Below are 15,793 nucleotides of genomic sequence, written 5' to 3' on the forward strand. Positions count from 1 at the left end.
GTGTATTTGACATGTATCAGCAGTTTTTATACCTGGAGCATGAGAACATTTCATTATATTTCTTCCTCTAATTTTGTTGTTCGTATACAATGCTTATACTTGTGCTATGAAATGTGTAAGGCGTAATGTGTAATTATACTGGAAATATTATGACGACGTTGATATTGATTATACTTCAGCACTTTGACCTGTTGTTACTCACACATTTTGTTTCATTATATGATTTTCTGTTTGTCATTTTCAGACGTCGTCAGTCGTTTCTCTTCTAAAAAGTTTGATGCTTTAAACCTGTAAACTTCTCCAGGCCATAAATTGTCTCTTTGCGTCAACCAGATGAAGATTATTGGCATGAACGCTAACATTAACCTGAGTGATATTCTGTTGAATAATATCCTTAAAACAGAAAACTATATCAAAAACAGAAATTGAGAAAGAAATAAACCTCATTTCTCTTCACTTCCCTCCAAAACAAACAGCACAGAGCAGACTCGCGCGTTCAGGATAAATAATTTAATGCAGTTACATAGTCAATATATGTGCACTCTCACTCACAAAGGAGAAATGGAAAGAAATATGTTTGTCCATCCTCCTAAAAACGTCTGAGCCGTCCCTCATCCGCGAATCAAAGTGAGTGGATGAAGAGAAAGTTGAAAACCTTTTAAAACTTTCAGCAGCCGCAGGAAACCTGCGTCTCGAACCCGACGTTCACTCAGAAACATGCTATAAATACAGTATGAGAACCACAACAACTCATCGTCACAAAAACGACCACACAAACATCAGTGACACACAAAGAACAGAAAACATTCAGTCGAACCCGTGAGTTTATGTAACTCTAACGTTTGTGTCGAGTCGATTCGTCGTCAGTGAAACGTCACAGAAGCAGAATCGTCCGATCAGAGCTTCACTCTGCAACTTGAACGGAACCGTGAAAGAAAAACTCAAAGCTCATTTCCAACGAGAACAACGAAGCAAATCTGAGAAATACTGAAGCCACAGAGTCGAATGTTGACAAAGCTCTGAACGATTCCACATTTACAACACATTCACTCTGATCATACCTAGAAATAAAACGTGAAGGGAAATACTACACATGATTTTAGTTCTCGGGATAATCAGACCATAAATGAACTGTCAGGAGGAAACTGAAAAAATAAACTGGATAATGAGTCGACAAATTTGGGTGGAGAACTGAAACGAAAATGTTAAATCAAAGAAAATGTAATAATATTTAAAACTCTTATTTGAATGTCCTTGTTTTAATTCAAGTGGAACATTTTCAATTCAAGGATTTTAACATTAACTTGTCCTTTCAAACAAAAATCACAATGTCAAATTATTATTTCAATGTCTTTTTTCCCTTTTTCAGTTTCCTTTGAATTTACTCCAATGAATGAGACATCAAACTTCAAACAAAAATAATTCAACACAAAAAGCAAAACCTTTCAACTGGAAATGAAGTCGTGGTTTAGAAATACAAATATTAGAAACTGAACCTTCAGGGAAGTTAAAATATTTTGGGAATTTGGGTTGAGTGCTGAAATAAAGATGCACATTCCTGGATCAATAACAAAACATTACGTTTTTTAAAGTTTGACCAACATCCTACAACAATCACATGATTTATTTCAGACTCAGTGATCACTTCAGTTTGTAAAAAAAATCTGCTGATTCAGTATCTAACTAAATACAAGGAACAAAACACGTTTCACCAGAAAAAAGAAAAACACGTTATTTTGCAGTAAACTTCAGCACCACAAGTTGAATTGAGGTTCATCAGGATGCGATGTTCAGAGGAAAAATTAAGTTTTAGTCAAAACTCCGTCCTTTGTGTCTACTTAAAGGGACAGTCTGACATTTTCACAATTCCTTTTCAACTTTTGTGTTTTGTAAAAATTTCAGACTGGTCCTTTAAAAAGCCACAATTCTAAGATTATGAGTGGAGGTGTGTGTGTGTGTGTGTGTGTGTGTGTGTGTGTGTGTGACACGTTGAAGACCGAATGTGTAGTAAAGTAATTGAGTATTTTAAGTATGTTAGGTTACAGTTACAGTGGCTTCAGACTCTGCCGTGTCTCTGATCATGTAACATCGGGGTCAGTATGTAGTAGTTTCCCGTGACTTTGCGGTGGTGTTGAGTCTTTTCATGGTTGTTCGTCTCTTAAAGGTCGTTAAGTGTCCGACACAGTTTGTCTCTCTGTGGACACAGAGGGGTCGTCTCCAGCGGACGCCTTCAGTAATCTATCCACAGGAGGGTTTCCTTTGTTCCCCGAGTGTGTGTCTTTGTGTTGGTGCTCCTCCACAGAGGAGACATATGCCATCCTGTGTGTGTGCGTGTGTCTAGTGTACCTGCACTGACAGGTAGAGGTGAATTGTTGTGCTAATGTGACAGCTAGTTCTCACACTCAAGGACGCGGCTGTCATCCGTCGAGGTTTTTACTGAGGAGGTTCAGTGTGTTTGTGTGTGTGTGTGTGTGTGAGAGTGTGTGTGTGTTTATCAATGCTGTACAGACTACAGGGAGTCCTGTCATCTTGTTTTTTACAGCCGAGCGTACCTACTGTGTGTGTGTGTGTGTGTGTGTGTGTGTGTGTGTGTGTGTGTGTGTGTGTGTTATTGGAAAACTCTGCTCTGAATAGAAAGTTTGAATTTCAAGTGAACAACTTTGTCACTTTGTCAGGTGTTGTGATTTATGAATATGATCAATAACTGTGATATTCGGCAAAAATGTTGGATATCATAGATAATTTACATATCAAATATCTATATTTTTAATTTTAAATCAAACATTAAGTCGTGATGGTTCTGTCCACATAGTGACCTACATTAGTTACAAAAACACTATTATTATCATTGAAATGCCAGTCAAACCTGATTTGCTCTTTGTTATTATGCAAATATTTGGAAAGAGGAAACGTTCAGTTAAAATGCTCTTAACACATTAAAACAACACATTCTGTTTACAGTGGCCGTGTTTTTCCCACGTTCCCACCTCAAAGCTCATGAACACACCGAAGTCGGAAAACAACGACTTCATAACTCGGGGGGGGGGGGGGGGGGGGGGGTCTTCTGAGCAGCGTGTTGTGAATGCACATGACTTCAGCCAACGTTGTGTTTAAAGACCTGAGGTTATAACTCGTCCTCTGAGCACCAGACGGGCCGCGGCTAGCTGGTTAGCATGCTAACTTGAGTAAAAGCAAAGAACTGATAGAAACAGAAGAAACGGTTGTAACATTACTTTTCACCTCCAGAGGCAGAAGTTGGTTATTGAACAGCAGCTAATGCTAATGCTAATATTAGATATGTAGCGATCTGAGGGATTCTGTTTGTTTATGCATTATTTGTTAGATCATCTTTGTAAAGTCTGTGTCGGTATGAATGAATGTGATCGTCTGTGACTGGTTATCATTGTTACAGGTGAATAAAATTATTTTTCTTTCAGCGTCAGGGCTGATCAGGTCTCCACTTCCACAGGGACTCAGGTTCAGGGAAAAGAATCGTGAAGCGTTTAGTCGTGGAATCTACTGTTGAGTTTGAAACATTTACGTTTATTCAAGTCTCTGAGAAACAAACAAAGACGGACGAGGACAGAGCGTCTCCCCAGCCTCCGTCTTCTTCTCTCAACCTTTCACATCACTGCAGGTCGACCTGCTCGTCTCGTGTTCAGTGAACAGGAAGTTGAGAGGATTTGCCTTGAACATCTGTTCACTGATGTGATGAAGTAGGAAGATGTCAGACTTTACACACAATCTTTATTCTTTTTATACGTCGTTTTACCTTATGATCTTTACAGCTAACGTGTGGGTACGTGTGGGTACGTGTGCGTGTGTTAGGAGGTGGCTGGCTTGCTGTAGTCTTCGACCCCGGTGATTGTGGCTTTGCAGAAGAAACAGTCCTTGTTGTTCATCAGATGTTGGTTGATACAGGCTCTGCACAGAGAAACATTATGTTCATCATCATCATCATTGTGTTTATTGTCATGTCACCTTCTCTACATAAACCTAGAGGAACAGTCTGTCAAATCCTCTTTATGGTCACATGGAGTCTGAACAGAAAACATGAAGCCAGTGATGTGGTCAGGTCACTAGGTCAAACAAATTGGCGATTAGAGTTTTGCGTCAAGTTTCTTATTTTGACCATATTTTGATTTGTGGAAACCGGACTCAGACCACAAATGGGAATGTGGTCTGACTGAGATGCCCACCTACACCTGCAACCATGCACCGATTGGACGGACCAGCTGTCAATCACGCTGTATCCACCATGCTCCAATGCAAACGGTGCTCTATCGTCTATCATGCTGTATTAGACGAGACTTGAAACTAGCGATTGAACCATAAACTCCTGAGGAAAATGTTAGCTGACGTTATAAATCAAGTGAGGAGTCGTTTTCTCATAGACTTCTAAAGAAACTGACTTCTTTTTGCAACCAGGCAGTCGCCCTCTTCTGGTGATTCGAGAGAATACAGGCTTCAAGATCTTTGACATTGGCTTAATTTTCCGGACCCGGTAACTAAATCCATTTTCATATAGTCTATGGTTAGCAGCCAGGAACAAAGGGACAGTCCTTGATGAAGTTAACTTTATGTAGTGGTTTATGTTTGATCACAGTGAAGCACATTTAAACTGCTGCAGGAGACTGATGTGAGGGAGGGAGGGAGGGAGGGAGGGGCCGAGAGATGACAGGGGCGAACAGAGAGTAAATACATGGGCCAGACAGACACTTGGGGAAAATTGACCCTGAGTTGGCAGGTGATTAGAAGCAGCCGAGCTCAGTGTGGTGACAGAGTTTTCAATCAGCTCCATGATGATCCATACAACAGCTGAGCTGGTGTCAGCTACACTAAATCAAACGCACCTTAGGAGAACATGAAATATGTATAAAGATATGAACCAACGTCTGCTGCTGCCACAGAACAGCTGACTCATGAACACTAATCCTGTGTGTGTGTGTGCGTGTGTGTGTGTGTGTGCGCATGTACTCACTTGCAGGACTTGTGGGAACAGGGTTTGAACACAGCAGAGATGGAGTGAGCGTAGCAGATGGGACAGAGGTCTTCTTCACAGGTCGGCTGAAAGACAGAAAAGAAAACGTCCAAACTTTCATTCATCTTTCTGTTCGAGTCACATGTTCAGACAGACAACCCCTATGTTGATAAGATAAGATAGTATAAGTCCCTCAACGGGGAAACAGGAGATAGTTAGTGTCTCCTGTGATTCATCTGTTCTAATAAATTGTAAGACTGACATTGAATTCTGTGATTTTAAGGTGGTTTTAGGGTGGTAGGTTGGTCTGAAGGTGGTTTTAAAGGAGTTTTAAGGTGGTCTTAGGACAGTCTGAAGGTGGTTTTAAAGGAGTTTTAAGGTGGTCTTAGGACAGTTTTAAGGTGGTTTTAAAGGAGTTTTAAGGTGGTCTTAGGACAGTGTGAAGGTGGTTTTAAAAGAGTTTTAAGGTGGTCTTAGGACAGTTTGAAGGTGGTTTTAAAAGAGTTTTAAGGTGGTCTTAGGACAGTTTGAAGGTGGTTTTAAAGGAGTTTTAAGGTGGTCTTAGGACAGTTTGAAGGTGGTTTTAAAGGAGTTTTAAGGTGGTCTTAGGACAGTTTGAAGGTGGTTTTAAAGGAGTTTTAAGGTGGTCTTAGGACAGTTTGAAGGTGGTTTTAAAGGAGTTTTAAGGTGGTCTTAGGACAGTTTGAAGGTGGTTTTAAAGGAGTTTTAAGGTGGTCTTAGGACAGTGTGAAGGTGGTTTTAAAAGAGTTTTAAGGTGGTCTTAGGACAGTTTGAAGGTGGTTTTAAAAGAGTTTTACGGTGGTCTTAGGACAGTTTGAAGGTGGTTTTGTGGCTGGCTTTAGGGTTAATGTGAACATTTCACATCTGAGCAGTTGAGTGACACAATAACACTCTGATATCTCCTCCACCTTCACGTTGTCACAGACGTCAAACTGAGCTTTCAACAAAACACGTCAGCTCGTCTCTTTATTCAGTCCATGTGGTGGTAATTTATATACCAATATATATTTTTATATATATATATATATATATATATATATAAAATCTATTTGTTTATATGGATTCCTGTTCCTTTAATCGCCTTCATCCGTTTAAAAAAATCATTAGTCACATGATGTTTTACGTAAATCTTTGGCCCCTGTGCATCATGGGATGTGTGCGTTGTCACGTCAGGTGTTGAGACATCAACCTCACACTCGCTCTTCACACCCGCTGCCTTTTCCCTGCTCATCTGTTCTCTCCGTATGTTTTCTCACCCGCCCCCCACTTGTCAACCCTGTCCTCTGTTCCCTCATCTCCTCTGTGCCCTTGTCGTCACCTCTCTCCTCCTTCAGTTCTCATTTCCTTCCTCCGTTTCCTCCTCTCTCCTCGATTCCATTAATCTTTTTCATCAACACATTTGTGTCCTCTCCCTCGTCCTGCTCATCGTTTATTCCCCTCCATTCGTCTGGAGACGCTTCATTTACGTCTCTGAGCAGCTGAACCTTGATTCACTGAATCAATCTCCTTCCCTTATATCCCTTGGACACTTCATGTCGTTACCTGTCGGGCCTGAACGCAGTTTGTGAAAGACAGTTTCCAGATTCGGAATTTTTTACACGCACACGTACAAATGCACGCACACACGCACACAACCTGCACACAAACCTGCCGTTTTTATAAAGAGGAAGTGAGACTGAGAGAGGAAGAAGAGGAGGAGAGTGAAGGACCAAGACGAAACGAGAAAAAATAAAGTAAAACTTTTCTCATACCGATTATAAATGATTTTTCATGTCTTTCATTTTCTTCTGTCCAAGACAAAGATGTGTGAACACGTTGCTCTCATCCCCACACACACATTCGATTTAACATTAATATATTACTGTATATGAAAAGTGTAGATGGGAGTAAAATGCATATTTATTCATGATTTATCGCTGCAGCAGCAAACAAGAAGTCTGAAGTTTAACATCTGTGGAAAAATCTCTTTTCACCTGTTTGAAAGTTTGACTCATTTATTCTGAGAAAGTTTGTCGGGCTGAGACAGAAGAATATTTATACGTTGAACGATAAATCAGGTCGTTTAACAGTTTAGTTCACGCTCGCCCATTCATCACTGACCCTCCTCAGGAACAGCTGACTCTGATTTCACTTTTTATTTACATGTGACTCTGAGCTCATTGGTAAATTTAACCTTTTGTCAAAGTGAATCTGATCCGACTCAACATTATTTAGAGTGTGAGTGTCAGTGGTTGGTTGTCTTTTTGCATCGGCCCTGTGGTTGGCTGGTGACCTGTCCAATGTCAGCCGGGTCTGGTTCCAGCCGCCTGCGACACTTAACGGTGTTATAGAGAATCAGTGGATGACATAGCCCTGATATTAATGTTCCTATCAATGACGTGCAGACAGAGCTTCATATTCAGAGAAGAGTTTTCTGGAAGATAAATCTTGTTAAATTTGTCATCTGGAACCGAAGGGGTGGCGGCTGAGGGACCCACAGATCATATGAACCCTGAAAGACCAGGGAGGAGAGGAAGATGTGTCTGGTCTCGGGTGAGTCGAAGGATGCCCAAAACTAAAGAAGCGTGGCGCATTTGTGAAGGAGAGAAGGACAAATATCAACATCAGGGGACAAAATGCTGAGGGAAAGGAGGATAAGGGACTGAGACGATGAGAGGCAAAGAGCTTTAACTAATGTCTGCATAAATCTGGACCACCTGATCGGGGCGACAGGAAACAGTTTGAATCTTGAAGTGTGGCAGAAGTGAGTTATGAAACACAGGAGACATCGGTGTCGTATCTCGGTCTCAGACGCCATCGCTGCTGTCAGACTCTTGAGTGTCACAATCATTTTCTGTGACAGTTTCTCAGGCTTCAGTTTCATTGAGCTCATCGTCTCCAACGGACGATTTGCTGTTTGACACATTTTCTCTCACAAGGAGACATGAAGACTCTGGAACACAAAGACTTGAAAACCCTTGTTAGCCTTAACAACCCAAAATGCAATGCTCTCTCTATAGAAGAGTTCTAATTTAAAACCAGTATCTGATGTTGTGGACACGGACTTGAAATCATCTCATCTTCAATTATTTTTCCAACCTAATTTCCAGCAAAAAACTTTACTTACTAAAAGCTGTGGACAATTTTGCACTGCAGCTGAGTGAAATCTCACATCTAGAAACTCTGTGAAAATACATTATAATTATTGAAATTATTTATCAATGTCACTGTCGACCATTCAGACCAGACATTACAGTTACTTGACTGTAATGTAATGTAATCACATGTAATGTAACTAGCAGGCAGTGAGTGACTAACTCAGTCCGTCTCCTGAGCAGCAGATTCAACACAAAGTTCAAAACATATTGTATTCATCAGACAGCAGAGACAGCCCATGATTGGAGCGTAGTCGTCTTGTTGCAGTGACATCACAGCTGTCGCCTCTCTTCGTGTTTATGGAAACTCTTGAGCTACAGATACCAGCTGCTCACTGACCTGACAACTTTACAAACTGTCCCTGATTTAACAACTGATGGACCCAGGCCCTCAGTCCGAGGGAAATACTGACCCAGGTCCAGCTCTGTCTCTGAGAGACAGACACAGACTCAGGACCAGTCTGAAGTCTGAAAAAGCCTTGAATTCATTTCTTTCAGAGGCAGACATAGAGGCACGGAGACACAATGATGTGTCCATCTCTTGTCTTATCAATAATGAATTTTGTTTCTCTCTGTAGATCTGTGGTGGAGTCGAGGAGGAGGATGGGGGGGATCAGGTTTCCTCTGCAGAGGAAGAGAGGGATGGACGGAAACGAGTTTCTCCTGGAAACCATCGCTCCAGAGGACGACAAGGTCAGTTTGACCAAACTGCTGATTCATCTGTCCTCTGGTGCCACTGCTGAACCCAAGAAATTGTCACCATTCATGATGCAAGTTCAATACCAGATGACTCTGATGAGTTCTGTGAGAAAATTAAAAATTTGGATGGTCATCATGGCACCCATCTTGAAAAATGTCCACCATCTTGGATATTTTCAAATGTCCAGCTGGGCAGATTTGACAAGTATCACAATAAGAATCATGAGATATTTTGGTCACGTTATCACAATCTGCACCACTTTTCTATAAACTGCTTCTCTTCAACAAAATCTCCTCTTCAGCCTGACCGACTCTAAATGTTCATGGGGAGTCCCCCACGTCCCCCGCATCTCATCTCCACGTCCCTACGTCTCGTCTCCACGTCCCTATGTTTCCGGATCTGCAGCCACATATTCAGATATCATCTCATCATCTATAAACCCGAGAAATCAGGGGCTGCAGAACTACAGCCCCTGCAGCCTTAAAAATCAGTGACCCAGTGACGAGTTGACTGTTCCTCACTGGATTCAGTGCAAACAGCAGCTGATCAGAGTCCATTCAGCTGCTAATTAATGAGACACTTTGAATGAATGTGAACAGATTCAGGATTAAATCACAGAGCTCAGTTTGTAATTCCCAGCAAAGAGAGTGTCAGACTGTACGAACACCTGACGTCCCCCAACATCCCTGAATAACTACACACAAAGCTACATGACGAAGAAGATGAAGATTCTCAGGCATTCAGGGGAAGACTTCTGTCAGGTTCAATCTGAACCAGGTCAGAGGTTAGAGGTCAGAAGATTTATGGGAAAAGTTGAACTCGAGTATCACTGTTGTCATTAGGTGTTAAAATTAATAATGAAAGTCTTTCCAGTGCAGAGTTAAATGTGGAGCAACAAAGAGCCTGGAACTCTCTCGTTAAAATGGTTCTGGACTTCAGAGGTTTTTCTCCTCGAGGCTTTGACCATTAAAAGTGAGTTTTTATGGTTTTCAGAAGTAAAGTCTGAAGTGTTTATGATGAAATGTCTGCCCGGGGGCGGGACCTGCCCGCAGGGACAGGGGGTTGTACTTACAGCTGTGCTGGCTGCAGCCTGTTTGGACTCTTCTGTGAGGAACGTCAACATCAGCTCCACCTTGTGTTTTTCCTCCTCGCTGATGTAGTCGGTGTCTGTCGGAAAAAACACACGTGGAGCCGTTAACACACACACACACGACTGAGACACAGTTTCTTATCCAGTGATGAACCAGTCATCAAACTAGAATATCACTCATGAGCTCAGACCTCCACCACCAACAGTCCCTCATGCAAACACATTTAAATCTACTAGACCCATTTTTTTATTTGGATCAACACCAAATCTCTTACATAGATAGATATCAGTCCCCTAAATATATCTGGGGGGTTTTTTTGTGGTTTTTTTTTAAACGTAGCTCACAATGTTAAAGAAAGATATTTAAAAAAAATTCTGTATCAACACCAAATATTTATGGATTCTTTCTTTGTCCATGTTTCATCCTTCCACCAATTGTACTGAAAAACTGTTCTTTAGATTTGAATCCTGAAACGAACAAACACACAAACAAACAAATGGGTAAAAACATCACCTCCTTGTTGGAGGTAATTATGTTTTAATCACCTCCTTGTTGGAGGTAATTATGTTCTAATCACTTCCTGTATTGACTCACATAAACATCACAGTGACAAACGTCTATAAATCTGCTGAAAAATCTCAAACAAACTTCTCTTTTCTTTATTTGGTTGAAAGTTTAAACTTCGGACAAATGTTATTTTTCAAGTGAAACATGAATAATTGGATAAAACGGAGCTGTGTGATGTGGGATGCTGCTGAAGTCTCTGAAAACTGATCTGAATCTACACAATGACGTCTGGTAATCACTGAGCTCTTCACAGATCCCATTTCTGCTGAAGCTCCCGATATAAACCACAGAGGAGGAAGAGAAAGTGTGTCAGAGTTATCAAATATCGTCCATCAGCCACCGAACGAAACAAATAATCCAACGGTCGATATTCACTTCACGTCAAGGATCTGACTCTGATCAGAATAGAATTGACGTCGGTGCAAGGAGGCGAACGCTGGATGTTTCCACAGCTGCAGTCGGACTGCGGGACGTGTTAAAGGGACAGTGCACATGTCAGGTGAGCCACAGGACGAGATGGGTCACGAGTCTCTGGAGACGAGCTGCTGCTCTCTCATGCTGATCGAGTCCAACGTCTCCATGTTAATGTTTTCTGGACACGTCCACAGAGACGAGACTCCTGGGCTGAAAAGACGTATCACTGAGCGTGAAGACACCTCCTGTCCCTTGGGACAAGATGGAGGACATGACTGTGACTGTGACTGTACAGGCAGAGACATGTCAGTGTTGGTCGACTCTTTGACTTTCCATATAAACAGTTTATTACACCAACGTTCACTGTCAACCACAAACACGAGCGAAGCATCGACGTGACACATGTCCAACAAAATACTAGAGTCCGAGCGATATGGACTTTCGGGGCTGATGCCGATATTTGGAAGTAAAAAAAAAATTCAGAAGCACATATTTCTGACAACATATTAAAGGTTATTTGTCAATAATTACTAAAATGTTGTTATCAAACCTTTATGGAAAAGAAATGTAACTGAGGCTTGATATTTTACGGTTATAATAATTATTAATAAAAACAAAACACAATAAATACAAATATATAGAACTTGAATTGAGAAAATAAACATAGCATTGTTTATGAAACATCAAAATATTTAAAAAGGTTTTCATATCAGAAAACGTTAATAAAAAAATTTACATGTTCACATAACTTATAGAGTGTAAAGAAATATTTTGTTCATGTCTCTATATTTAGAAATATGTTGCATCAATATGTGTTCTGTGTTTATTTAGCTAAATTTGATAGGAAAAGATATCTGATTTTAAAAAAAAGTTTATAACAATTTCACTACTTTCATAATTCATTCTGAATTATTGACTTACATAATCTTTTATCTTAGGTTGTACAAATGTATATAGAGATATGAAAGCATTTGAAGATTCTGCAGGAAATGACATAACAGTAAGAAAAATACCGATGTAGGACCCGGAGGAACATTCCTACTGCAGAGGTCAACGGGTTGAATCTACTAAGTTTAAGTTTCCTAAGTTTGACGTCAGGAGAAAAGAGTCGCTGTCTCTGTCCCCCGGTCGTCTCCTCAGTCCTTCATTATGTGTTTACACTGTAACTGTACCAGTGTCTCTGTTTAGTCTAAGTATATCATCTTGTTGTCCCTTCCTCCCTCCCTCCCCCATTGCCTCCCCCTCCACGCTCCTGCAGACATCACGACCAGAGACTGAAATCTCACTGGAGATCAGTGTGGCAACGATCCAACAAGCCAATATCAGGGTCTAGGCCGAGGTGCAACCACTCACTGCTCCACTGACAGAAGATATGTCTGAGTGCAGGGGAGGGAGGGTGGTAAATGGGAAGACAAATCGAAAAGCCATCAAGTGAGATGTGAGTGAAAGTAGAGAGAGGGGGAGAGAGAGAGGGAAGAGATGAATAAATGGAGCAGAGAGACGGAGAGCGTTAAAGGAAGCAGAACAAAGTGAGTTTCCTCTCAGCTCTTAGAGGACGACCTGCTGATGAAGTCGTGTCCTCTGTGGTTTTTTCTCTGTCCTCGTGTCTCCGCCGCATGATCATTTCCACTCAACAGTCCCTTCACTCTGACAACGTTCACAAACACCAGGAGAGTCCGGTCTCCAGATGTGAGAGCTTCTCTGTGACGCCGCAGATGTTCACGTTCATCATTTAACCTACACACGACCAGACAGGAGCTTTGTCCCGCCCTCTCAAATCACCTGAGTCAGATGCACTGACGGGACTGTGCTGACATTCAGGTTGAACAGGTTCAAGAGATGGTATGATCATGGTTAAAACACATAATGATGTTCAGAGATGGAAATATTATATAAAAGAAAATTCATGACACAGCAGGGTTAAAGATTACAATGGACTTTTCACAGGAGAGACTTGTTGTCTCAGTAACTGTACAGAACTGACTCTGATGTCTAACTCTGCAGGCAGCCTCACACACACACACACACACACACACACACACACACACACACACACACACACACACACACACATACACACATGTGCATGTGTGCAAAGGTCGTCAGTTTTCCCACGCCTCACTCGTCGGTTCACTAACTCCTCCTCCTCCTCATGTGACCCTGCAGGTCTCTGTGGCCTGTTAACACTGAGTGTTATGAATAATGGAAATGTCAGTGGAAGTGATCTGTAATCAATAAAGTCAATCAATAAAGTTTGAGAGCTGAAGGAGCCAAAAGTTAAAACACAGACAGGAAGACTAAAGGGTTTGATTAGCCACACACACACACACACACACACACACACACACACACACACACACACACACACACACACACACACACACACACACACACACACACACACACACACACACACACACACACACACACACACACACACACACACACACACGCACACACACACACACACTGTAGTAAACACAGGCTCCACTGCACTGTACAGCTCAACAACGGCCAGCTAGCACAGCTATCACTGCTTCCACTGCTGCCACTGCTATCACAACAACAACAACATTTGTGTAATGAGATAAATTCAGTATCATTGTGAAACCAAGTAGTCGCGAGACCAAGTATCAACCCACTGTGATGTCACGTTGGTTTTGCTGTATCAACGCCCCAATACATACAGTGCTTTATCGTCTGTTTGACTCTGAATGGACCATAATTTACTAAATGAACATCGTGTTGTATCGAAGAAGACTTGAAAATGGAGAGTGAATCATAAACTCCTCAGGAAAATGTTTACTGACTGATATAAATCAAGTGAGAAGTAAAGTCATTATATCACTAGAAATAACCAGTGAGTCGCCTTCTGCTGGTGCTTCCACAGAATACAGGCTTCAGACACTTCAACATTGTCTTCACTTTCTGGACGTCCTTTTTTATAAACAGTCAATGGGCAAGACACATAGTATACATAGTGTATATACAGTGCATATACAGCACAGTGTGTATACAGTATACACATGTAGTGTATATATAGTGTGTGTACAGCCTCCATACAACGCCTGTGCAGGGTATGCATCGCTCTGATTCTTTTCATTCCATTGGAACAAAATCACAACATATATTATCTCAGGGCTCTTTACATAGTGAGTCTCCAAATGAGACAGTGAACGCAGCACAGTATCATCCATAATACATTCAGGGCTGGAGGATCTGAGTGCTTTCACCAACACACATGCATCAAAACAAAGTACGTGTGTACACACACACACACACACACACACGCACGCACGCACGCACACACACACACACACACACAAGCACACACACAAGCACGCGCACACACACACACAAGCACACACACACACAAGCACACACACAAGCACGCGCACACACACACACAGCCAAGCATGTGCGCACACACACACACACACACACACACACACACACACACACACACACACACACACACACACACACACACACACACACACACACACACACACACACACACACACACACACACACACACACATTAAGCAGGAGCGTCATTATTCTGACATACACACACACACACACTGAAGTCTGTAATGTGTGTAAATAATTATAGCCAAAAGGACTTCTTGTTTCTCTGTGAAAAGGTCATTTGAATCCAGATCCACATTAAATCCATTGTATCTGTTCACTTTAAGTCAGACTGTCAAAATAAAAGCAGCTGAATTGACCGTGATCAGCTGCTGTTTGCAGTGATGAACAGTGAACTGTCACTGGATCACTATGTTATACTGAAGGATACTTAAAAACATCAAGATTATCTATGGAGTTTTGCAGCCTCTGCTTTCTGAGTGGATTTCTAGAGGGTTTATTGTGGATAACATCAGAGATGATGACATCGTCAGGAAGCGATCTCACCCTGAATCACATCAACATGTGTCTCAGGTCAGACATGTATCCCATCACTTCAAGAGTTAAACAATTTAAATAATCTACCAGACAAAGACATGAAAAGACAAAAGGAGGACAGAGACGACAAACGGCAGTGACAAGGCGTGAGCTGAGAAGATGACAGAGACAGAAAAGACACACACACAGACACACACACACACACGTCCTTTCAGGACAATCTGTCCTGAAGACAGTGTCTCACAGAGTCAGCTGGAGAGAGGACAGACCCTCAACACATTGATAACACGTCCTGTGAATACACTGACGATTCTGTCTTTCAACAATAAATTTATTTCTGTGTCTGATGATTATCGACAGTTTCAATAACTGTGTTACACATACTGATGACATCATAAAACACCAGTTTTGATGAGTATAAAAGGCCACACACGCCCGCAATACTCCAGAAGATGCCATGCGAGGTGGTCATGGAAACGTCCTGTGTTGCCACGACAACAGAGGAGGATGCTGTGGTGGCCAGTGATCCCCCGTGGCGCCAACTCGACTCCAGGGCTCTGAGCCTTTGGGTTTAAATAAAGATCTGTGTTTCGGGTCAATTCATTAAATCCTCACATGGATCTTTTTTGTCCACATCTTCTTCCTGTCGCTGGGTGATTGAAGCTCTAACCCTATTCGTCTCCTGTGGTCACATCTCATAGTGTGAGATGTCTGACCATGTGACATTAACAAAGACTAACGAGGTTAGTCGATAACGTGCAGTGGCAACAGGGAGAAAAATGAGCATCACAGTGATCCAGTCATAGTTCATCACTGGATTTAGAGCAAACAGCTGATCTGACAGCTGATTAAACAGTCAATTTAAGCTGCTTTAATTTTGACAGATTTTCTAATAACTGGGTTCATGATCTGAGTAAGTGTATACGAAGTGACCTTCAGTTTGAGTGGAGATCCAAATGAGACATGAACCATTGCC

General features: G+C 41.7%; 1 protein-coding gene across 3 annotated transcripts in view; it reads right to left on the reverse strand.

Moving 5' to 3' along the window:
• Positions 1 to 495: 495 nt before the first annotated feature.
• The window catches only part of LOC118309444 (E3 ubiquitin-protein ligase RNF123), a 50,691-nt gene continuing 35,393 nt past the window's right edge, over positions 496 to 15,793 (reverse strand). For 2 of the 3 annotated variants that reach the window (XM_035631571.2, XM_035631572.2), the window contains exons 38-40: positions 9,909 to 10,003; positions 4,982 to 5,067; positions 496 to 3,924 (exon numbers count right to left, since the gene is read on the reverse strand). In XM_035631571.2, the coding sequence (XP_035487464.1) occupies positions 3,825 to 3,924; positions 4,982 to 5,067; positions 9,909 to 10,003 (281 nt within the window). In that variant the 3' untranslated portion in view covers positions 496 to 3,824. Of the gene's footprint in view, positions 3,925 to 4,981; positions 5,068 to 9,908; positions 10,004 to 15,227; positions 15,381 to 15,793 lie in introns of those variants that run through there. The other variant, XM_035631573.2, reaches the window with a different exon arrangement.

This window comes from Scophthalmus maximus, chromosome 6, assembly GCF_022379125.1.
Source record: "Scophthalmus maximus strain ysfricsl-2021 chromosome 6, ASM2237912v1, whole genome shotgun sequence".
Lineage (NCBI taxonomy): Eukaryota > Metazoa > Chordata > Actinopteri > Pleuronectiformes > Scophthalmidae > Scophthalmus > Scophthalmus maximus.